Source organism: Bombina bombina, chromosome 3, assembly GCF_027579735.1.
Source record: "Bombina bombina isolate aBomBom1 chromosome 3, aBomBom1.pri, whole genome shotgun sequence".
In the NCBI taxonomy this organism is placed as follows: domain Eukaryota; kingdom Metazoa; phylum Chordata; class Amphibia; order Anura; family Bombinatoridae; genus Bombina; species Bombina bombina.
In genome coordinates, this window is record NC_069501.1 from 1,284,073,372 (window position 1) to 1,284,097,388 (window position 24,017).

At 39.7% G+C, this 24,017-nt stretch overlaps 1 protein-coding gene across 1 annotated transcript in view; it reads right to left on the minus strand.

The window, feature by feature from the left end:
* LOC128652756 (vomeronasal type-2 receptor 26-like) overlaps positions 1-18,292 on the minus strand; it is a 39,732-nt gene extending 21,440 nt beyond the window's left edge. Inside the window, exons 1-2 of the mRNA XM_053705687.1 lie at positions 17,783-18,292; positions 10,185-10,323 (exon numbers count right to left, since the gene is read on the minus strand). Of these exons, the coding sequence (XP_053561662.1) occupies positions 10,185-10,323; positions 17,783-18,292 (649 nt within the window). The remainder of the gene's footprint in view (positions 1-10,184; positions 10,324-17,782) is intronic.
* Between the last annotated feature and the right edge of the window lie 5,725 nt (positions 18,293-24,017).

A 24,017-nucleotide genomic window follows, 5' to 3' on the forward strand; every position in this document is an offset into this window, starting at 1 on the left:
ACCTTGCCTGACAGGTTAGGCCCCATACCCTGGGACACCCCAGATTCTTTCGAGGCAGAGTCTAAGACTGACCCGACCTTACAAAAGTACCGGGAACGAGCAGAGACCGGAGGGGGCGGGGCAGATAACGAAACATTCTTATGGGAAAAAGGGAAACTATACCGCTGGACAGAGAAAAGGGGACAGCGTAGGCGACAGCTGGTAGTGCCCCACAAATACCGTCAAGAAATCCTCAAAATAGGCCACGACATCCCCTTAGCAGGCCACCTAGCCGTTACCCGTACCCTACACCGCATTACTCACACGTTCTTTTGGCCAGGGGTGCACGCTGACGTTAGAACTTACTGTAACACCTGCGATGTGTGTCAACGAGTAGGAAGGCGAGGCGATCACCCTAAAGCCCAGCTAGTAAATATGCCCATTGTAGAGGAACCCTTCAGCCGGGTTGCTATTGACCTAGTGGGACCACTGGCTACCCCTAGTCCCTCCGGTAAGCGATACATTCTTACCGTAGTGGACTACGCTACCAGGTACCCAGAGGCTGTCGCCCTATCCAACATACAAGCGGATACGGTAGCGAATGCACTAGTACAGGTGTTCTCCCGGGTAGGATTTCCAAAAGAAATCCTATCCGACCGAGGCACCCAATTTACGGCTGAATTGACCCAACAACTCTGGCAGGTTTGCAAAATTAAGTCCCTCCTGAGCTCCCCATACCACCCCCAGACGAACGGGCTGTGTGAGAGGTTCAATGGGACCCTCAAGCAAATGCTCAAGACGTTCACTCAGGAATACCGAGACTGGGAACGCTTCCTGCCGCACCTCCTATTTGCTTATCGGGAGGTGCCCCAGGAAATGACAGGGTTCTCTCCCTTCGAGTTGCTCTACGGAAGAAAGGTACGGGGACCCCTAAACCTGATCCGGGAGCACTGGGAGGGAGAGATGGAGGCTGACGGTGTCCCAATTGTGCCATACGTGCTGGAACTCAGGGACCGAATGGAGCAATTAGCCAAATCCGTGCGGGCTAATCTCCAGTTGGCCCAGAGAAGACAGAAAGTATGGTACGATCGGGGGGCCCGAAAGAGAATCTTCACCATAGGACAAAAGGTGTTAGTACTTAAGCCGGTGAAGACAGACAAATTGCAGGCGTCCTGGCAGGGTCCCTACCAGATCGTAGAGAAAAGGGGAGACACCACTTATGTGATAGCTAGCTGCCACGACAACAATCTTAGAAAGACATTCCATGTAAACATGCTCAAGGAATATTTTGAGCGACCAGAGAACGTGACGGCCGTATGTTGTTCCCCTCAGGAAGACCCCGACAGTTTACCCATTCCAGACCTATTAGAAAAGAGCCTCCCCACAGGTATAGTGGCGCAGGTTCAGATAGGGGACCGACTTAGCCCCACTGAAAGGGAGCAGCTCAACCAACTCCTCCAGTCCAAACACCTCACCTTCTCCCCGAAGCCAGGGTACACTACTTTAACCACCCACCAGGTAGATACTCCGGGACAAGCTCCCTTGCGCCAGGCTCCGTACCGAATCCCCGAAGCAGTTAGGACAGGAATGAAGAAGGAGATCGATGAGATGCTCCAGCTCAGGGTAATTGAGCCCTCCGATAGTCCCTGGGCCTCCCCAGTTGTCTTGGTGCCCAAGAAAGATGGGACCACCCGGTTCTGCATAGACTATCGGAGGCTCAATGAAAAGACCGTGACGGACGCTTACCCTATGCCCAGGGTAGACGAGCTACTTGATCGTATAGCCAGGGGAAATTACCTGACCACTATTGACCTCTGCAAAGGTTACTGGCAGATTCCCCTGGCCCCGGAGGCTATCCCCAAGTCGGCATTCGTCACTCCATTCGGCTTATATCAGTTTAGGGTAATGCCGTTTGGGATGAAGAATGCCCCAGCTACATTCCAGCGCTTGGTGGATAGGCTCCTGGATGGCTTCCAGAGTTTTGCTTGCGCCTACCTGGACGACATAGCGATCCACAGTGAGTCCTGGGAGGACCACTTAGCTCATGTGGGAATGGTTCTGGATCAGATCCGGGCTGCTGGCCTGACTCTGAAGCCAGAAAAATGCCACTTTGGGATGGCCGAGGTACAGTACCTGGGTCACCGGGTGGGGTGTGGAAAGCAGCGACCAGAGCCGGCCAAAATAGAAGCTGTCGCCAATTGGCCCACCCCCATCACTAAGACTCAGGTCCTAGCCTTCCTGGGCACGGCAGGGTACTATAGACGGTTCGTACCATACTACAGCACACTTGCCAAACCCCTGACTGACTTGACCAAGAAGAACTTACCTCGACAGGTCCTGTGGTCTCCCCACTGTGAAACGGCTTTCCAGGCTCTCAAAAATGCTCTAATTAACGCTCCTGTCTTGGCGGCCCCAGCCCTTAACAAACGTTTTATCGTCCATACAGATGCTTCCATGTTCGGGCTGGGAGCCGTCCTCAGCCAAGTAGGCGAAGATGGAGGGGAGCATCCAGTTGCCTACATCAGCCGGAAGCTCCTGCCCCGCGAAGTCAGCTATGCAGCGGTCGAAAAGGAGTGTTTGGCTTTGGTGTGGGCATTAAAGAAATTGACTCCCTATTTATATGGGCAGGAGTTCACTCTGGTCACCGACCATAACCCGTTGGTGTGGCTGAACCGGGTCTCTGGAGATAACGGCAGGCTATTACGTTGGAGCTTATCGTTGCAACCCTTCAATTTCACCATTACTTACAGACCTGGGAAACAGAATGGCAACGCCGACGGGTTGTCCAGACAAACCGACCTCAGCCCCGCATAACCAGCGGTCTGGACAGCCTTAGTCTGCCCCGAAAAGGGGTCAGACCGTGTCTGCCAGAGTGTTCCACAGAAAGGGAGCACTGTTACAGAAGCATTAGTTATTTTGTTCTGAATAGCTTATTTCCCAGCAGCAATGCCTGAACCAGCAAGCCAGCGCCTAAGAAGGGCTCCAAGAAAACCGTAACAAGTATCATTTCATAAAGAGTTAACTCTTTTTTTTCAGCTTTTAGAAACTATTGTCTAATCACCTCTGGAGCCAGACTGCTAATTGATAAGATGAACTTGTAAACTTGTTATCTTAAGTACTGTAATCCTATTGTGGCCTGTCAAAGGACAGTGCTCTCTATCTAAATGTGTGATGGGGGATTTTGTGCTTCCCCCCCCTCTCCCCCTGGGAGTGCCCTGTGTGCATGTAACCTTAATAAAAAGCAGGCTGGGCATCCCAGTCCTGAGTTCTTGTTTGACCCTCAATCGCAGCGTTGACTCGTTTTTGTGGGCAGAAGGGTATCCTAGCTGTACTGCAGCTAAGGGAGATTATTCTATATTTGCGAGACTCATATAGAATACTATGGAAAGCAGCTTCTCCCCTCTTTAGCAATAGGGATCCAGGCTACTAAGCGGTCCATCTCTCAGCGAGACTAAGGGTAACCGTAACAATACTGTTGTTGGTTATTATATTGTGAACTATTTTCATAATGTGATCTATTATCATAGTTTGGCCTATAATCGGACCAACCTCTATTGTAATTGTGTCTATTGTAATCATTCCTGTTCGTTGTAATTAGTAGTTCTGAGTATTAGTACAAGGATTTTCTTCCCATCTCTTTTGTTGATTCTGTTTGTGCCAACTTACATTATCTGATCTATTTCGGTTTATACCATTCCTGTAATTTCCTCCCTTATTCCTCAAATCTCTCCCATTCTCCTGATTTGGTTTCGAAATATTAGTCTCTCCATGTCTCTCTCCCTCTTTTGTATCTATATTTTCTTTGACATTAATCGTTGTTCTCCAGTTATGGGTGCTAAAGCTCAAAGCTCCCTCTTTTACCTTAAATTGTTCAAAGTCTTTTTTGTCTCTTTCTAATTTGTTCTTTTTTATACTTATTGGCTCTTTTTTAGTATTTTTCATTTGTTCTTGCATTTTTATTTACTTCTCCATATATTCTTTATCCTTTTTGTATTTCTTTAATTTTTCTTCTAGTTTATTAATGTCATTCCCCAATTTTATTAATAAATAGATAGAAAAGAGATCCTATACGGGAACAAAAATAAGAACCAAACAAATATCAATAACAAAAAACCTATAATTCAGTTTATAAGTTATAACACAATATAGCAGTAGTTAGAAAAAAGTAGAAAATATAATGAAAAAACATTGGAATGCTTTAAGATCAGATGAAAAACTGAAAGACATAGTAGGTGAACAACCACAGATAGTATATAAAAAGTGAGAAATCTAAAACAAAGATTAGCTCCTACAGATCTAAAAAAGAAAAAACAGAATTCAGATAAAGATTTACATGGGAATGAGAAAAAAAAAGTTTTTTTCCCATGTTATGCATATAGGGGAATCCACTAGACATTCAAAGAAAAAGCAAAAAATTAAATCAACAATAACGGGTAAAGAATACGAAATACAGGACCTTATAAGATGTACAGATAAGAACATAATCTATTTATTGGAATGTAGTTGTGGTAAACAATATATAGGGGAATCCACTAGACCTGTCCGTGAGCGAGTAAGAGAACATATTTGATCTACTTGAAAATGCTCGAGGACAGTTATAAAGACCTCCCAGTCCCAAAACCTTTTACTAAATGTAACAATTGCAATTTAAAGAATTTTAATTACACTGCAATTGCAAAACTCACCCCAAATTGGAGAGGAGGAGATATACAAAGAGAACTCTTAAAATTAGAGTATAAATGGATCTACGAATTGGAAACAAAGTATCCAAAAGGTCTCAATATAGAATTTAGCATCATTCCATTCTTTCACTTATTAATAACATTTTTAAATTTAAATTTTAAATTTTTATATCTTATGATGGTAAATTTGCCCCTGTATATATCTAATAAAACATCATTCAATAGATATAAATAACATGACTATAATGAAATCCAATAAAAAAAGATATAAAATTCCCTCTAATGTAATTCACATATGAATATCATGAGATGTGAATTAAATTAATTTCGCTATTGTAGATATCATTAACATATGGATTAGTCTTTTAGGTTTTGAAAGGATACTCCCATTATGTAAATTATTTGTTCTAAATTATATCTATATATTCTTTTTTTCTGTATTTTTATCTATATCGTCCTGGAATAACATACTCTCTTTTTAATATCCCTCCCCTTTTTTTTTTAACAAGATACCCTCTATCATATAACCTATATGGATTTATATAGTCTTTAGTCGCTAGTATTAGATGTAATGGCAGATTTTTTATGAATGTTTATGAATTGTTAAAATCAAATAGAATAACCTGTCTATAAACGATAACCTTAAGTCATACTATTATAATCTGATGACATATATTTACTATTATACTAATCTTTAGGTATGCCATGTTAATCAGATTAGGCTATACATAAGGGCTTATCTATCAAGCTCCGAATGGAGCTTGATGCCCCGTGTTTCTGGTGAGCCTGCAGGCGGACAGACATCACCGGAAATCAACCCGATCAAGTACGATGGGGTTGATTGACACCCCCCCTGCTATCGGCCTATTGGCTGCGAGTCTGCAGGGGGCGGCGTTGCACCAGCAGCTCTTGTGAGCTGCTGGTGCAATGCTGAATACGGCAAGCGTATTGCTCTCCGTATTCAGCGAGGTCTGGCGGACCTGATCCGCACTGTCGGATCAGGTCCGCCAGACTTTCTTAAATAGGGGCCATGATCTGATGTTGTGATCTATATTCAAAGTATCGCAATTAATGCAAATAATTGATATAAGTATAAAGATCCCTGTTTGAAAATATATCGTTAGCAACGAATTACCGTAAAAATATTGAGGCAGTTTGTATTCTAACGATAATCTATTCTAATACACTGTTCCGTATCTGTGATAAATACTACAGAAATACCAAAAATCCGACACTAGACTCTTCTGCTTGAGAAAGGCTGAAGAAATCAGTTTAAACGCGTAGCGGTGTGAAAAACTACTTTACCATAACGGAATACCAACAAAATCAAACAGCTTGGAGCTATATGTTCAACCGCAAAGTAAAAGTTTGGAGCTAGAAAAGGTCCGGACTGGGTAAGCAAAGCCAAGAACAACGTAGGCTAAAACCACAATCTACAGCGAGGTGCAAATAAGCACTGTCAGGGTCGAGATAGCCCAACAGTAAATAGCGGTGGGAGCTGAGACAGAAAGATTTTGAAAGGAGACATGAAACGGCTTTTAAAGGTACTCTCAAAAATAATATATTAATACTAAGGCCCCTATTTATCAAAGGTCTTGTGGACCTGATCCGACAGTGCGGATCAGGTCCGCAAGACCTAGCTAGATGCGGAGAGCAATACACTCTCCGCATTTAAAATTGCACCAGCAGCTCACAGCAGGGGGTGTCAATCAATCCGATCGCACTCGATCGGGTTGAATTGTGGCGATTCCTGTCCGTCTGCTCAGAGCAGGCTGACAGGGTTATGGAGCAGCGGTCTTTGTGACCGCTGCTTCATAACTGCTGTTTCCGGCGAGTCTAAATGCTCGCCAGAAACACGGGGAATCAAGCTCTATTTGGAGCTTGATAGATAGGCCCCATGTGTCAAAGTGTCAGTTATGAACCTGAAGAAAGTTTACTGGAATTTACATTCAACTTTTTACTCTGGCCAGCGATGAATTTTATTTATGTATTTAACTTGATGCATTTTATTTGAAAAGTTTTTAAGAAATGTTTTATGTATCAACAATTGATTAATCAATTTTAATTTGATACTTTTTTTCAGCGGAATATTATTTAGCAAATACATTTTGTAGTACATTTTATGACTATCAGCTAACTCATTCTATATGACTATCAGCTAACTCATTCTATATGACTATCAGCTAACTCATTCTATATGACTATCAGCTAACTCATTCTATATGACTATCAGCTAACTCATTCTATATGACTATCAGCTAACTCATTCTACAAGACTATCAGCTAACTCGTTCTGTATGACTATCAGCTAACTCATTCTATATGACTATCAGCTAACTCATTCTATATGACTATCAGCTAACTCATTCTATATGACTATCAGCTAACTCGTTCTATATGACTATCAGCTAACTCGTTCTATATGACTATCAGCTAACTCATTCTATATGACTATCAGCTAACTCATTCTATATGACTATCAGCTAACTCATTCTATATGACTATCAGCTAACTCGTTCTATGTGACTATCAGCTAACTCATTCTATATGACTATCAGCTAACTCATTCTATATGACTATCAGCTAACTCATTCTATGTGACTATCAGCTAACTCATTCTATATGACTATCAGCTAACTCGTTCTATATGACTATCAGCTAACTCGTTCTATATGACTATCAGCTAACTCATTCTATATGACTATCAGCTAACTCGTTCTATATGACTATCAGCTAACTCATTCTATGTGACTATCAGCTAACTCATTCTATGTGACTATCAGCTAACTCATTCTATATGACTATCAGCTAACTCATTCTATGTGACTATCAGCTAACTCATTCTATATGACTATCAGCTAACTCATTCTATATGACTATCAGCTAACTCGTTCTATGTGACGATCAGCTAACTCATTCTATATGACTATCAGCTAACTCATTCTATATGACTATCAGCTAACTCATTCTATGTGACTATCAGCTAACTCATTCTATGTGACTATCAGCTAACTCATTCTATGTGACTATCAGCTAACTCATTCTATATGACTATCAGCTAACTCATTCTATATGACTATCAGCTAACTCGTTCTATATGACTATCAGCTAACTCATTCTGTATGACTATCAGCTAACTCATTCTATATGACTATCAGCTAACTCGTTCTGTATGACTATCAGCTAACTCGTTCTATATGACTATCAGCTAACTCATTCTATATGACTATCAGCTAACTCGTTCTATATGACTATCAGCTAACTCGTTCTATATGACTATCAGCTAACTCGTTCTATATGACTATCAGCTAACTCTTTCTATATGACTATCAGCTAACTCATTCTATGTGACTATCAGCTAACTCGTTCTATGTGACTATCAGCTAACTCATTCTATATGACTATCAGCTAACTCGTTCTGTATGACTATCAGCTAACTCGTTCTATATGATTATCAGCTAACTCATTCTATATGACTATCAGCTAACTCGTTCTATATGACTATCAGCTAACTCGTTCTATATGACTATCAGCTAACTCATTCTATATGACTATCAGCTAACTCATTCTATATGACTATCAGCTAACTCTTTCTATATGACTATCAGCTAACTCATTCTATGTGACTATCAGCTAACTCATTCTATGTGACTATCAGCTAACTCGTTCTATGTGACTATCAGCTAACTCATTCTATATGACTATCAGCTAACTCGTTCTATATGACTATCAGCTAACTCGTTCTATATGACTATCAGCTAACTCTTTCTATGTGACTATCAGCTAACTCATTCTATATGACTATCAGCTAACTCATTCTATATGACTATAAGCTAACTCATTCTATATGACTATCAGCTAACTCATTCTATGTGACTATCAGCTAACTCGTTCTCTATGACTATCAGCTAACTCGTTCTATGTGACTATCAGCTAACTCGTTCTATGTGACTATCAGCTAACTCATTCTATATGACTATCAGCTAACTCATTCTATATGACTATCAGCTAACTCATTCTGTATGACTATCAGCTAACTCATTCTATATGACTATCAGCTAACTCATTCTATATGACTATCAGCTAACTCATTCTATGTGACTATCAGCTAACTCATTCTATATGACTATCAGCTAACTCGTTCTATGTGACTATCAGCTAACTCATTCTATATGACTATCAGCTAACTCGTTCTATATGACTATCAGCTAACTCATTCTATATGACTATCAGCTAACTCGTTCTATGTGACTATCAGCTAACTCATTCTATATGACTATCAGCTAACTCGTTCTATATGACTATCAGCTAACTCGTTCTATATGACTATCAGCTAACTCGTTCTATGTGACTATCAGCTAACTCATTCTATGTGACTATCAGCTAACTCGTTCTATATGACTATCAGCTAACTCATTCTATATGACTATCAGCTAACTCGTTCTATGTGACTATCAGCTAACTCATTCTATATGACTATCAGCTAACTCGTTCTATATGACTATCAGCTAACTCGTTCTATATGACTATCAGCTAACTCATTCTATATGACTATCAGCTAACTCATTCTATATGACTATCAGCTAACTCGTTCTGTATGACTATCAGCTAACTCGTTCTGTATGACTATCAGCTAACTCATTCTATATGACTATCAGCTAACTCATTCTATATGACTATCAGCTAACTCGTTCTGTATGACTATCAGCTAACTCATTCTATATGACTATCAGCTAACTCATTCTATATGACTATCAGCTAACTCGTTCTGTATGACTATCAGCTAACTCGTTCTGTATGACTATCAGCTAACTCGTTCTATATGACTATCAGCTAACTCGTTCTGTATGACTATCAGCTAACTCGTTCTGTATGACTATCAGCTAACTCATTCTATGTGACTATCAGCTAACTCGTTCTATGTGACTATCAGCTAACTCGTTCTATGTGACTATCAGCTAACTCATTCTATGTGACTATCAGCTAACTCGTTCTATATGACTATCAGCTAACTCGTTCTATATGACTATCAGCTAACTCGTTCTATATGACTATCAGCTAACTCATTCTATATGACTATCAGCTAACTCATTCTATATAACTATCAGCTAACTCATTCTATATGACTATCAGCTAACTCGTTCTATATGACTATCAGCTAACTCGTTCTATATGACTATCAGTAAATTGTGTGCTCACTACTGGTTTAATAAATAACTGTTGTAAATCTCATTCAGTTTGCTTATTAAGTTGAACATATATTAAAGCTTGATATCAGCCTGATACTCCTAGTAAACATTTATAATTATTTATAAATACTATACATCTTGGTCGATCTATTTTATTCTTATATATTAGTTTATTAGTTTATAGTATAATTTAGTTACATTATTTTTGGTGTACAATGCATCTAAATATCAGCTTATCACCTCCCTCGCCATATAAATGTCTAATATGACCCCATCAACTCACAGAAAGGGGGTCTCAAAATTCAGGTAAAGGTCTGGTAGTTTACAAACTAACCTGTTGAGCTAGAGATCTCGCCTTCTGGGCACTTTACACAAATATAGCAGCAAATGGGTTGCCCCTTCTCAACAGCTTTTCTATATCCGGGCATACAACTCTCAGTGCACACGGAGCGAGGGAACTGGTTAAGACTTCCCTAAAGATAAAAATATAACTTTTAGTCAAATTCCAATTAATTTTCTTAATACACAAACACAATAAAGAATTAAAGTATCAACTCCATTGTACCAGAACACAAATAATAATACAATATATCAAATCAATACAATATGTATAAGAACTCAAACACTGTGTACATGAAATTATATATAAGTACATTTTGGGGATTGGGGAGCAGTAATATGAGAACCTGACTAATCATATAATAGATGTGCACATAGTTTGCTTTTTATTCATTGTCAGGCTTTTTATTTAATTATTTATTACGCAGTTATTAATTGAAGAGGTTAAGTATTGGGGTATATTTGGGATGTAAGAGTTTAGTAGGGGGGTTAACTTTAGTAGTGGATAGATCACGCTATGAAAGGGGGTAATTGTTAGGACAGAAAAGTTGGGGATTAGCTCTAGTTTCAGTATTATTAGTGGGTGGGGAATAAAAAGTGTTAAATGCATGTATGGGGGATTGGGACAGAGAAAATAGGTTTATTTGTGGTGGGAATGTCACGGGTACATTTAGAAGTGGCCATATAATTTAGTGAGCACTGGTTAGAATTAATCTGCAGTAGTAAGATTAAATGAGGAACTGTTGGGATTAACCCTTTATGTGTGCATAATTAAAGGCTAAGAACAAGATTTGAAGCCCAGAGACCCCAACACCATTTGTTTTATACCCCAGAATCCCCTCTCTAATGTAAAGTAAATAGCTAGGTGATTATTGGGGTTATAGTAATAACCTGGTGTGAACAAAGTGCATTTTTTTGAGTTTCATGGGTTCCCTTATCTGTTGATAAAAAAATTACATGACAATACAAAAAGGCCCTTATTTTTATTAAGAGAACCCTAAATAATTATGCTTACCTAATAAACGCCTATATTACGAGTCTTGGGTTAGCCTTAAAATGCAGCGTTGAGAGGTACAAACACTGCTTTTTAACGCCGGCTGGTATTTACGAGTCTTGAACTGACAGGCTCACCGCTCACTTTTTTGGCCAGACTCGAAAATACCGCAAATCCACTTACGTCAATTGCGTATCCTATTTTGTCAATGGGATTTTCCTAACGCCGGTATTACGAGTCTTCCAAAAAGTGAGCGGTAGACCCTCTCCTGTCAAGCCTGGTACCGCATTTAAAAGTCAGTAGTTAAGAGTTTTATGGGCTAACGCCGTAGTATAAAACTCTTAACTAAAGTGCTAAAAAGTACACTAACACCCATAAACTACCTATTAACCCCTAAACCGAAGCCCCCCCACATCGCAAACACTAAAATAACATTTTTAACCCCTAATCTGACTAACCGGACATCGCCGCCACTATAATAAATATATTAAGCCCTAAACCGCCTCACTCCCACATCGCAAACACTAGTCACATTTTATTAACCCCTAATCTGCCGTCCCCAAACATCAACGACACCTACCTACATTTATTAACCCCTAATCTGCCGCCCCCAACGTCGCCGCCACTATATTAAAGTTATTAACCCCTAAATCTAAGTCTAACCCTAACTTAAATATAATTTAAATAAATCTAAATAAAATTACTACAATTAACTAAATTATTCCTATTTAAAACTAAATACTTACCTATAAAATAAACCCTAAGCTAGCTACAATATAACTAATAGTTACATTGTAGCTATCTCAGGGTTTATTTTTACTTTACAGGCAACTTTGTATTTATTTTAACTAGGTACAAGTTATTAAATAGTTATTAACTATTTAATAACTACATAGCTAATATAAAGACAAATATACCTGTAAAATAAATCCTAAACTAAGTAACAATTACACCTAACACTAGACTATAATTAAATTAATTCCCTAAATTAACTACAATTAAATAGAATTATCTAAAGTACGAAAAAAACACACTAAATTACAGAAAATAATAAAATAATTACAATTTTTTAAAACTAATTACACCTAATCAAAACCCCATAATAAAATAAAAAAGCCCCCCAAAATAATAAAACCCCTACCCTATACTAAATTACAAATAGCCCTTAAAAGGGCCTTTTGTGGGTCATTGTCCCAAAGTAATCAGCTCTTTTACCTGTAAAAAAAAGTACAATACCCCCCCAACATGAAAACCCACCACCCACACACCCAACCCTACTCTAAAACCCACCCACTCTACTCTAACCCCTTGAAGATCACCCTACCTTGAGAAGTCTTCACCCAACCGGACCGAAGTCCTCAACGAAGCCGGGCGAAGTGGTCCTCCAGACGGGCAGAAGTCTTCATCCAAGCTGGAAAGAAGAGGTCCTCCAGACGGGCAGAAGTCTTCATCCAGACGTCATCTTCTATCTTCATCCATCCGGCGTGGAGCAGGTCCATCTTCAAGACATCCGACGAGGAGCATCCTCTTCCTTCTTGATCCGACGACTGAATGAAGGTTCCTTTAAATGACGTCATCCAAGATGGCGTCCCTTCAATTCCGATTGGCTGATAGAATTATTTCAGCCAATCGGAATTAAGGTAGAAAAAAATCATATTGGCTGATGCAATCAGCCAACAGGATTGAGCTTCAATCCTATTGGCTGATCCAATCAGCCAGTATTATTGAGCTCGCATTCTATTGGCTGATTGGAACAGGAACTCAGGATAGGTTTTATTTTACAGGTAAATTTGTATTTATTTTAGCTAGGTAGCTAGTAAATAGTTAATAACTATTTACTAACTATTCTACCTAGTTAAAATAAATACAAACTTGTCTGTAAAATAAAAATAAAACCTAAGCTAGATAAAATGTAACTATTAGTTATATTGTAGCTAGCTTAGGTTTTATTTTATAGGTAAGTATTTAGTTTTAAATAGGAATTATTTAGTTATTAATAGTAGGTTTTATTTAGATTTATTTTAATTACATTAAAGTTTGTGGGTGTTAGGGTTAGATTTAGGGTTAGGTTTAGGGGTTAATAAATTTAGTATAGTGGTGACGATTATAGGACGGCAGATTAGGGGTTAATAAATGTAGGTAGGTGGCGGCGATATTAGGGACAGCAGTTTAGGGGTTAATAATATTTAACTAGTGTTTGCGATGTTAGAGTACAGTGGTTTAGGGGTTAATATGTTTATTATAGTAACAACAAGTATCCCCCACACATAGGGATAACAAACCTTACAGTGGAACATCAATTTGGGACTAACGATGGTGGAATCATACACTTACCCCCTTTTTCACGGCTAATAAGGTCGGTGTGGATACCTGGAATGTAGTTGCCGTATCAGCGGTTTCTCTCCTCTGGCGGTAGTCGGTCCGTACACTGCACTTGGAGCCTCCACGCTGCAAACAAGCTTCCTCGTTGGACGCCGCCTGCACCAGCTGACCCCGGCTAACAGGTATGACATCACCGTTTAGCGCCGACTTCTGGGGGGTAAGGAGTCTCCGATTCTTGAATTCAATCTCAGGTCCTCACTTGTCCACCACATCGATATCCAAACAGGAAACCATCATGGGTATTGGGATGACCACTGCTGACTCCTACAGACGGCTCAAATCATGTAGCAAAAAACAAAAGCTGGAGTCGCAATGAAAGTCAATTAGCAGCTTTATTTCTCAATAAAACAGGTAAACACAATGATAAGCCCTTCAGTGTGTAGTTAAGCTTACGCGTTTCGGAAATTAAGCCGTAATCATAGCTCACTGTATCCCTCAAACATGCTGGGCTTTAAAAAGGGTGTAAAAACAATTGATTGGCTGAAGGGCTGTGATCAATTTAACTCTATGTTGACTATTTGACCATTCATATGTATGTCATATACTTTTCTTTGCAATTTACCTGATTTAACTTAGTGAATTAATTTAGTTTAAGGACTTAATTTAGTATGATAAAACAAACCTCTGGAATTAGGGAACAGGCTACAATTAAATACTTGGATAAATACATCAATAAACCAGCATTGTTAATGATCAGACCTTAGCTTAAAGGGCAAAATACATAGTCAATACACTATAAACTATCATAATAACTTGGTGCCTATATAAGTTTATAATATGAAAGTAGAAAGGGAAAACACAATTTATTACTCTCTCTCTCTTTTTCAATCTAGGCCTTGTAATTTTAATAAGTTCCTTTAAGTACTACACTAGGTGAAATCTCCCTTGTGTTGTGTCCCTGAAAAGCTAGGTACTCCTAACCTCTCCTCTGTATAATGGTAGGCATATACACTGATTTAAGTAATTCTAACTTGTACTTTGGGTACTATGTACTAAAAGTAAATACATTCGAACAATGCTATGAATTAAGCATTTCGTTGACCTAATACCAGTGGTTGATGAGGTCATAGGCTGAATTTAACCCTGTTGGATATCTAGTCCCCAAATGAAAAATCCAAAAAACCTCTTTCTTGGCAAGCACAGCCTCTCTGTTCCCCCCTCTTCGTCCAGCATCCACTGTTTCTATTATAGTCCATTTAAAGTATGCACTCTTCCTATTATGGACCAATTTGAAGTGCTGGACGAGAGGAGTGGTCAGAGTGCCTGCATTGATGTCCAAGAGGTGTTCTCTACTAAGTTACCGTGTCTCCCTTGTTGTCATCCCTACATACTGTAGGTTACAGGCTACACATTCTGCTAGGTATATTGTGAACCTACTTCGGCAATTCATACATTTCTTATGTCTGTAGTTTTTGTTGGTGACACAACTTTTGAAACCTTCACCTACTACCAGATGTTCACACGCCTTGCATGTGAAATTACTGCACTTGTATACTCCCTTAAATCTAAGCCAAGAACTAGGTTCTTCCCTTCTTGTACTTTTGAGTTGGGTAGGGGCCAAGAGGTTGCCCATTGAAACACCCTTTCTAAAGGAGTATTTGCATCCTTTCTCTACCGTATCAACCAATGCATTGTCTGCTGCTAGTAGTTTAATAGATTTTAAAAAAGTGGGCGCTTAAAGCAGGAGATTCAGTAGATATGCACAAATTACAATTTCCTCTGTAGGGAATGGATCAGACTATGGGGGATGATGTCCAAACTACTGCCGTTCAGAAATCTTAATAAACAAATCTGATATATTTAAATATTTTTATTTAATATATTTAAATGTTTCAAGAACAATTCAAAAATTCAAAAACAATAATTAATATTCAAGATTAAAACAATAATTCATATTCAAAATCTAAAACAATACCCATTCACTTCCAACTATAGTTGCTCTTTCAGCCGAACACACTCCCTCAAACACTCCCTAAAACAATATAGTAAAGATGGTTATAAAAACAATATAAATGCAATAACAACAGTATAAATGCAAGCTTGAAAAAGTGTCAAAAACCAGAAGTAGCAATATATTCCCAAAAGGGATCAACAGGTAATATTGTCTATTCCTGATAACAAAGTTGTGCACAGTATTTTTACACAAGTCCTCTACAGCAAGGTAAGGTGCCAGGTCTTAGTATCTTTAAAATTGATTAACCCCAAATGAGAACAGCCGTCGGTCTTTTTTCACCGGCGCTGTATTCAGTTTGCAAAAAAGGGGGGTAGTCCGTAAGACTTCAGTACTTTACGAAGATCTCCGTTACGGTCCTGTATATTTAGAGGCTATCCGCCTTCTTACCGTTACTCCACTGTATTTCAGCCGTTCTGCTGCAAACAATTGACCGCACACCGGCGGCTTCCAAGACTCCTACGTCACCTGGTATCCGGAACCTCCAGGTGAATCAGACTTGCGCAAGTCTATTACGAGGTGTAGGAAGACCTCTAGTCCTGATTCTGTGACCGCTCTTTAGTACTTACACAGTACGCGGTTGAAAGATCCTCCAGTCTTTGTCTATCAAATAGACTTGTAGCAGAAAAAGACAGTTTGTTTGTGTAGTGACAGGGTAATTCTTCTACGCGTTTCAACCCGTGTGGGTCTTTATCAAGAACGGCTGAAATACAGTGGAGTAACGGTAAGAAGGCGGATAGCCTCTAAATATACAGGACCGTAACGGAGCTCTTCGTAAAGTACTGAAGTCTTACGGACTACCCCCCTTTTTTGCAAACTGAATACAGCGCCGGTGAAAAAAGACTGACGGCTGTTCTCATTTGGGGTTAATCAATTTTAAAGATACTAAGACCTGGCACCTTACCTTGCTGTAGCGGACTTGTGTAAAAATACTGTGCACAACTTTGTTATCAGGAATAGACAATATTACCTGTTGATCCCTTTTGGGAATATATTGCTACTTCTGGTTTTTGACACTTATTCAAGCTTGCATTTATACTGTTGTTATTGCATTTATATTGTTTTTATAACCATCTTTACTATATTGTTTTAGGGAGTGTTTGAGGGAGTGTGTGTACGGCTGAAAGAGCAACTATAGTTGGAAGTGAATGGGTATTGTTTTAGATTTTGAATATGAATTATTGTTTTAATCTTGAATATTAATTATTGTTTTTGAATTTTTGAATTGTTCTTGAAACATTTAAACATATTAAATAAAAATATTTAAATATATCAGATTTGTTTATTAAGATTTCTGAACGGCAGTAGTTTGGACATCATCCCCCATAGTCTGATCCATTCCCTACAGAGGAAATTGTAATTTGTGCATATCTACTGAATCTCCTGCTTTAAGCGCCCACTTTTTTAAAATCTATTTTTTTAAAATCTATTATTCTAATTGTTACTATCCAGGAAGGGGATAGTTTTATAGTGAGGCTTTGGAGATTAAGATTCAGCGCTTCACCCACACCATTGTTTTAAATTTGCTGCTAGTAGTTTGAAATGTTTCCTTATTATCTGGCAGATTTTATGATACTGCACACTATAATCTGTTACAAAGTGTACACTTCCACTACTTTCCGTCATTGGTTTTACCTTGTCAAGTAATTCCTTCCTGTTTAAACAACTGACTCCTTCTCTTGCTTTATTGATGTCATGAGACTTGTAACCTCTCTCCTTAAGGTGTTCTGACAATTGGTCAGCATGTACCTCAAACCGCTTACTGTTACTGCAATTGCGCTTAAGTCTGGTGAATTGGCCCCTTGCGACTGACCTAAACACCTGTCTTGGGTGACTGCTCCTGGCGTGGAGTAGTGTATTACCAGTGATTGGCTTCCTGTAGACCTCGGTTTCAATCCCGACTTTGGGAATACCTCTCAAAGTGAGATCCAAAAAATCTGATTCTTATTGAGTTCAAAAGTAAACTCCAAACCAAAGTCGTTATTGTTTAACCATTCAACAAAGGTCCTTGCTTCTTCCACTGTGCCCCTCCACACCAAGAGCAGGTCATCAATATATCGTCTGTAAAATTGAATATTTCTCCTGAAGGGGTTCTCATCCCCATAGATGCGGGACAGCTCCCACCACTCCATATAGAGGTTGGCGAAAGAGGGCGCAAACTTAGCACCCATAGCTGTCCCCGCATCTCTGGAGATAAAAAAAAAACCCTCAAAGGTGAAATAATTATGTGTCAAAAGGTAACGTACTACTCTGAGCACAAAACAACTAGTTTGTCAGAAAAGCCAGTATTCTGTCTTAGGAAAAATTCAATGGCCTGCAGACCCTTCTCATGCGTTATGAAGGTATAAAGCGCCCTGACATCAATGGTTAACCACATATCCTTCTCATCCCACATTACTTTTTCCATTAATTTTAAGACATGTGTAGTGTCCTGCAAGAAACTAGTAAGTTCCCCCACCATGGGCTGTAGTATACCATCCACCCATTGCGAGATTCTCTCCAGGAGTGATCCAATACCGATAACGATGGGTCTACCAATGACCTCCTCCAGGGATGTATGTACCTTTGGTAGGTGATTAAAGATGGGGGTTACTGGATTATCCACCAGGAGGAAGTCACAGGTAGACTCATCCAGAACGCCTAGCTCCCTACCGTCATCAAGGATCTGTACCAATTCCCTTTTGTACCTGTCTGTGGGGTCTCCTCCCAAAATCTGGTAATTTCTGTTGTCATGTAACTGTCTCTCGGCCTCCGCGACAAATTGGGTTCTAGACATTACCACCACCGAGCCACCTTTGTCAGCATTCCTAATGACCAAACTTTCATTAGTTTGGAGTCTTTTCAAAGCATTTCTTTCTTTAGGATTTAAGTTATGTTGATTAGCAGGGGTGGCCCGGTGTAGCAATGTAAGGTCCCTTTCAACCCTTTCCTGGAAAATTTCTAATGTGTTCCCTCTGTAATGTATAGGATAAAACCTTGAGGTTTCCTTAAATTTAGGGGTATAACTCGTTGAAGTGGGATCTTCCCTAATTCCTTCGTGTAGTAGTGTTTCCAAATTTAGGGCGTCACAACCTTCATTGAAGGAAAGTTCATCTGTGACTAATTGCCTTGTTTTATTATGTGAGATAATCTCATGTCTATCTTCAATGTTCTTATTGTAAAATAACCATCGTTAGTCCCAAATTGATGTTCCACTGTAAGGGTTGTTATTCCTACGTGTGGGGGATATTGTTGTTGATATTCATTTAAGTGTGCGGCTACACTGTACCCCGAAAGTGGACATTTTTGAATAACGGAACACGGAAGTATGATTGGGATAGTGCTCAACATAGTACATAGGAATACAAGCACATAATCAAGTTCAAGCTTTATTTCAAGTACGGACTGTATTTTGTATTATAAACGTCAAAGGGCTGTATCATACGTTGAAACTAGATAATCATTCTGGCATTCATTACCAGTAGTGGGGCTTATTGCCTTATTGTTATGTGATATCCTTTCAAGGAGCAACTACAATTCGCATCAAGTAATATGAACTGGTTAATATTATACACATTGTCTGCAGTGGACGGAATCAGTACAGCGTTTTTTCTTTGTGCGGTACAGTCCTGAGAAGCAAAATTTATATACACATGTTACAACAAGTGACATAGACAGAGACATTCTCAATCTGGATCAATGTCATTCTTGATAGACTAACTCGGTGTCAAAGAAAACACCATTTTGCAGCAATATGTATTATATATAGACTGGTGGTTTGTGATACACAATTGTATATTTGTCCTTCCTCTTTGTATTATGTGATCTATTATTAGGCATCTTTCCTGTATAATGTGATCTATACATTTTTTTGGGGTGGCACTATAGATATTAATAGCAACTACATTTACTTGAAGGTTGGAGATTTTTGCCTTTTGCCTCATTATACTACCTCATTAAGGAAAACATCATCGCATTTATTGTGGATAGACAAATTAAAGGTTTTTTACTTTGTTTTTTGCAAGCACTGAGGCCAGTCACAGACTCACAGGGAGTGCTTGACATACAAAATACATTTAAATTTAAATTTAATATTAACCAAAGTGGACAAACTGATTTTGAGCTATTTAAAGACCAGGGGATAATTATGGAGGTAGCTGTTACAAAGAAGGTGGTGCATTCTTTTCCTTGAAAACCTTTCAGGAAAGGGATGATTGTTTTCTGGACTTAGAGGAGGTTTTTTGTACAGACAGAACCAAATTCACGTTATGAAAACTGTTTGAAGAAATTGAATTTTTACTCCTGAAGGAGAGTAAACTAAGATGGGACATAATGACCCTAAATAAATATGAGGAGCTGAAAATCATGCCCAGAGGACTCAGGGTTAATAAATTTCCAACTTTTCAAACAGATGACCATGAATGTGTTAATGAGTGGAATATCATACTATCTGACTGTTCATTCCGCTTAATGTTACTTCTGGTTGATTACAAAACTAAATCCCTCAATGCAATAAGTTTACAGATTGAAACAATACAGGTTGAATTAAATCAGAGGAGAGAAGCATTAGAGTACCCAAAGTATGACGGAATTTTGCAGTGAAGAGACTAGCAGAATCTAAGTTATTGCTAATTACAGCAAAGCACAACTAATATCTAAGAGATCAATCCGACTATGATACTGATAGGGTATACTTTTGGAACAGGAAGGATAGGCTAGAAGGCCGCAGAGCTTACAACAGATCACGAGGCAGAGGAAGGGGCAGAGGTCTCTCCAATAACATAAATAATAGGGATGTTGACAATAAGGTCCTAAAATAAGTGAAGTGGGGATTTCTAAGAAGGTCCAATTCTCAGAGAGTGAGGCAGACTCTTATGATGATAGCTCCATATCAGGTGGGGAGGAAAATGAGCCAACTAACCTCATAGCCACAGCGGTATCAGAACAGTTGGTTGTAAGACCAAATACTTCCAATAAGGTTATACCCTCTATTTTAAAAAAACAACATTAAGGGGGATCTAAGTATACCCCAGATGAAGTAGCCTTTGTAGGACATTCTAACATTGATAGAGGGGCTGAAGCTGACTCAAGGGATCGACAGGACCTAGAGCAGGTTTTTTCCCTTACCCCCAAGGAATCAGAGGGAGGGGGGAGAGGAAGAGGCAACCAGACAGGTCAAGTAAGACAAAATCGACAATCAACCAGACGGGGCAGACGCGGGAGCAAATACCAATAAATGATGATATAAATGTCATTAATTTATCTGATTATGTTCTGTCCGATATGGAAATTAGAGTGTTAAGCTTGGGACTGGGTTTTGTTCCAACACAAAAATTCAATTTGAATCAGAGGGTTAACAGTACGAATTTTTTTTACAATAAGAACATTGAAGATAGACATGAGATTATCTCACATAATGAATTAGTCACATATGAACTTTCCTTCAATGAAGGTTGTGACGCCCTAACGGCTAGATTTAGAGTTCTGCGGCCAAAGGGGTGCGTTAGCTGCGCATGCTTTTTTCCCCCCGCACCTTTTAAATACCGCTGGTATTTAGAGTTCACAGAATGGCTGCGTTAGGCTCCAAAAAAGAAGCGTAGAGCATAATTTAACGCCACTGCAACTCTCGATACCAGCGGTGCTTATCGACGGGGCCAGCTTCAAAAACGTGCTCGTGCACGATTCCCCATAGAAAACAATGGGGCTGTTTTAGCTGAAAAAAACCTAACACCTGCAAAAAAGCAGCGTTCAGCTCCTAACGCAGCCCCATTGTTTGCTATGCGGAAACACTTCCTAAGTCTGCACCTAACACCCTAACATGAACCCCGAGTCTAAACACCCCTAACCTTACACTTATTAACCCCTAATCTGCCGCCCCCACTATTGCTGACCCCTGCATATTATTATTAACCCCTAATCTGCCGCTCCGTACACCACCGCAAGCTACATTATAGCTATGTACCCATAATCTGCTGCCCCTAACACAGCCGACCCCTATATTATATTTATTAACCCCTAATCTGCCCCCCTCAACGTCACCTCCACCAGCCTACACTTATTAACCCCTAATCTGCTGAGCGGACCGCACCGCTACTATAATAAAGTAATAAATACAAAGTTGCCTGTAAAATAAATATTAATCCTAAAATAGCTACAATATAATTATAATTTATATTGTAGCTATATTAGGGTTTATTTTACAGGTAAGTATTTAGATTTAAATAGGAATAATTTATTTAATAAGAGTTAATTTATTTAGTTAGAATAAAATTATATTTAATTTAGGGGGGTGTTAGGGTTAGGGTTAGAATTAGCTTTAGGGGTTAAAAAATGTATTAGAGTAGCGGTGAGCTCCGATCGGCAGATAAGGGGTTAATACTTGAAGTTAGGTGTCAGCGATGTTAGGGAGGGCAGATTAGGGGTTAATACTATTTATTATAGGGTTATTGAGGCGGGAGTGAGGCGGATTAGGGGTTAATAACCTTATTATAATAGCGTCGCGGTCCGGTCGGCAGATTAGGGGTTAATAAGTGTAGGTAGGTAGCGGCGACCTTCGGGGCGGCATATTAGGGGTTAATAAATATAATATAGGGGTCGGCGGTGTTAGGGGCAGCAGATTAGGGGTTAATAAGTGTAGGTAGGTAGCGGCGACGTTGGGGGCTGCATATTAGGGGTTAATAAATATAATATAGGGGTCGGCAGTGTTAGGGGCAGCAGATTAGGGGTTCATAGGGATAACGTAGGTGGCAGCGGTGTGCGGTCGGCAGATTAGGGGTTAAAAAATTTTAATAGAGTGGCGGCGATGTGGGGGGACCTCGGTTTAGGGGTACATAGGTAGTTTATGGGTGTTAGTGTACTTTAGAGCACAGTAGTTAAGAGCTTTATAAACCGGCGTTAGCCCAGAAAGCTCTTAACTACTGACTTTTTTCTGCGGCTGGAGTTTTGTCGTTAGATTTCTAACGCTCACTTCAGCCACGACTCTAAATACCGGCGTTAGAAAGATCCCATTGAAAAGATAGGATACGCAAATGGCATAGGGGGATCTGCGGTATGGAAAAGTCGCGGCTGCAAAGTGAGCGTTAGACCCTTTCCTGACTGACTCCAAATACCAGAGGGCGGTAAAAACCAGCGTTAGGAGCCTCTAACGCTGGTTTTCACGGCTACCGCCCAACTCTAAATCTAGCCGTGAATTTGGAAACACTACTACATGAAGGAATTAGGGAAGATCCCACTTCAATGAGTTATACCCCTAAATTTAAGGAAACCTCAAGGTTTCATCCTATACATTACAGAGGGAACACATTAGAAATTTTCCAGGAAAGGGTTGAAAGGGACCTTACATTGCTACACCGGGCCACCCCTGCTAATCAACATAACTTAAATCCTAAAGAAAGAAATGCTTTGAAAAGACTCTAAACTAATGAAAGTTTGGTCATTAGGAATGCTGACAAAGGTGGCTCGGTGGTGGTAATGTCTAGAACCCAATTTGTCGCGGAGGCCGAGAGACAGTTACATGACAACAGAAATTACCAGATTTTGGGAGGAGACCCCACAGACAGGTACAAAAGGGAATTGGTACAGATCCTTGATGACGGTAGGGAGCTAGGCATTCTGGATGAGTCTACCTGTGACTTCCTCCTGGTGGATAATCCAGCAACCCCCATCTTTAATCACCTACCAAAGGTACATAAATCCATGGAGGAGGTCATGGGTAGACCCATTGTGAGCGGTATTGGATCACTCCTGGAGAGAATCTCGCAATGGGTGGATGGTATACTACAGCCCATGGTGGGGGAACTTACTAGTTTCTTGCAGGACACTACACATGTCTTAAAATTAATGGAAAAAGTAATGTGGGATGAGAAGGATATGTGGTTAACCATTGATGTCAGGGCGCTTTATACCTCCATACCGCATGAGAAGGGTCTGGAGGCCATTGAATTTTTCCTAAGACGGAATACTGGCTTTTCTGACAACTAGTTGTTTTTGTGCTCAGAGTAGTACGTTACCTTTTGACACATAATTATTTCACCTTTGAGGGGGTTTTTTATCTCCAGAGATGCGGGACAGCTATGGGCGCTAAGTTTGCACCCTCTTTCGCCAACCTCTATATGGGGTGGTGGGAGCTGTCCCGCATCTATGGAGATGAGAACCCCTTCAGGAGAAATATTCAATTTTACAGACGATATATTGATGACCTGCTCCTGGTGTGGAGGGGCACAGTGGAAGAAGCAAGGACCTTTGTTGAATGGTTAAACAATAACGACTTTGGTTTGGAGTTTACTTTTGAACTCAATAAGAATCAGATTAATTTTTTGGATCTCACTTTGAGAGGTATTCCTAAAGTCGGGATTGAAACCGAGGTCTACAGGAAGCCAATCACTGGTAATACACTACTCCACGCCAGGAGCAGTCACCCAAGACAGGTGTTTAGGTCAGTCGCAAGGGGCCAATTCACCACACTTAAGTGCAATTGCAGTAACAGTAAGCGGTTTGAGGTACATGCTGACCAATTGTCAAAA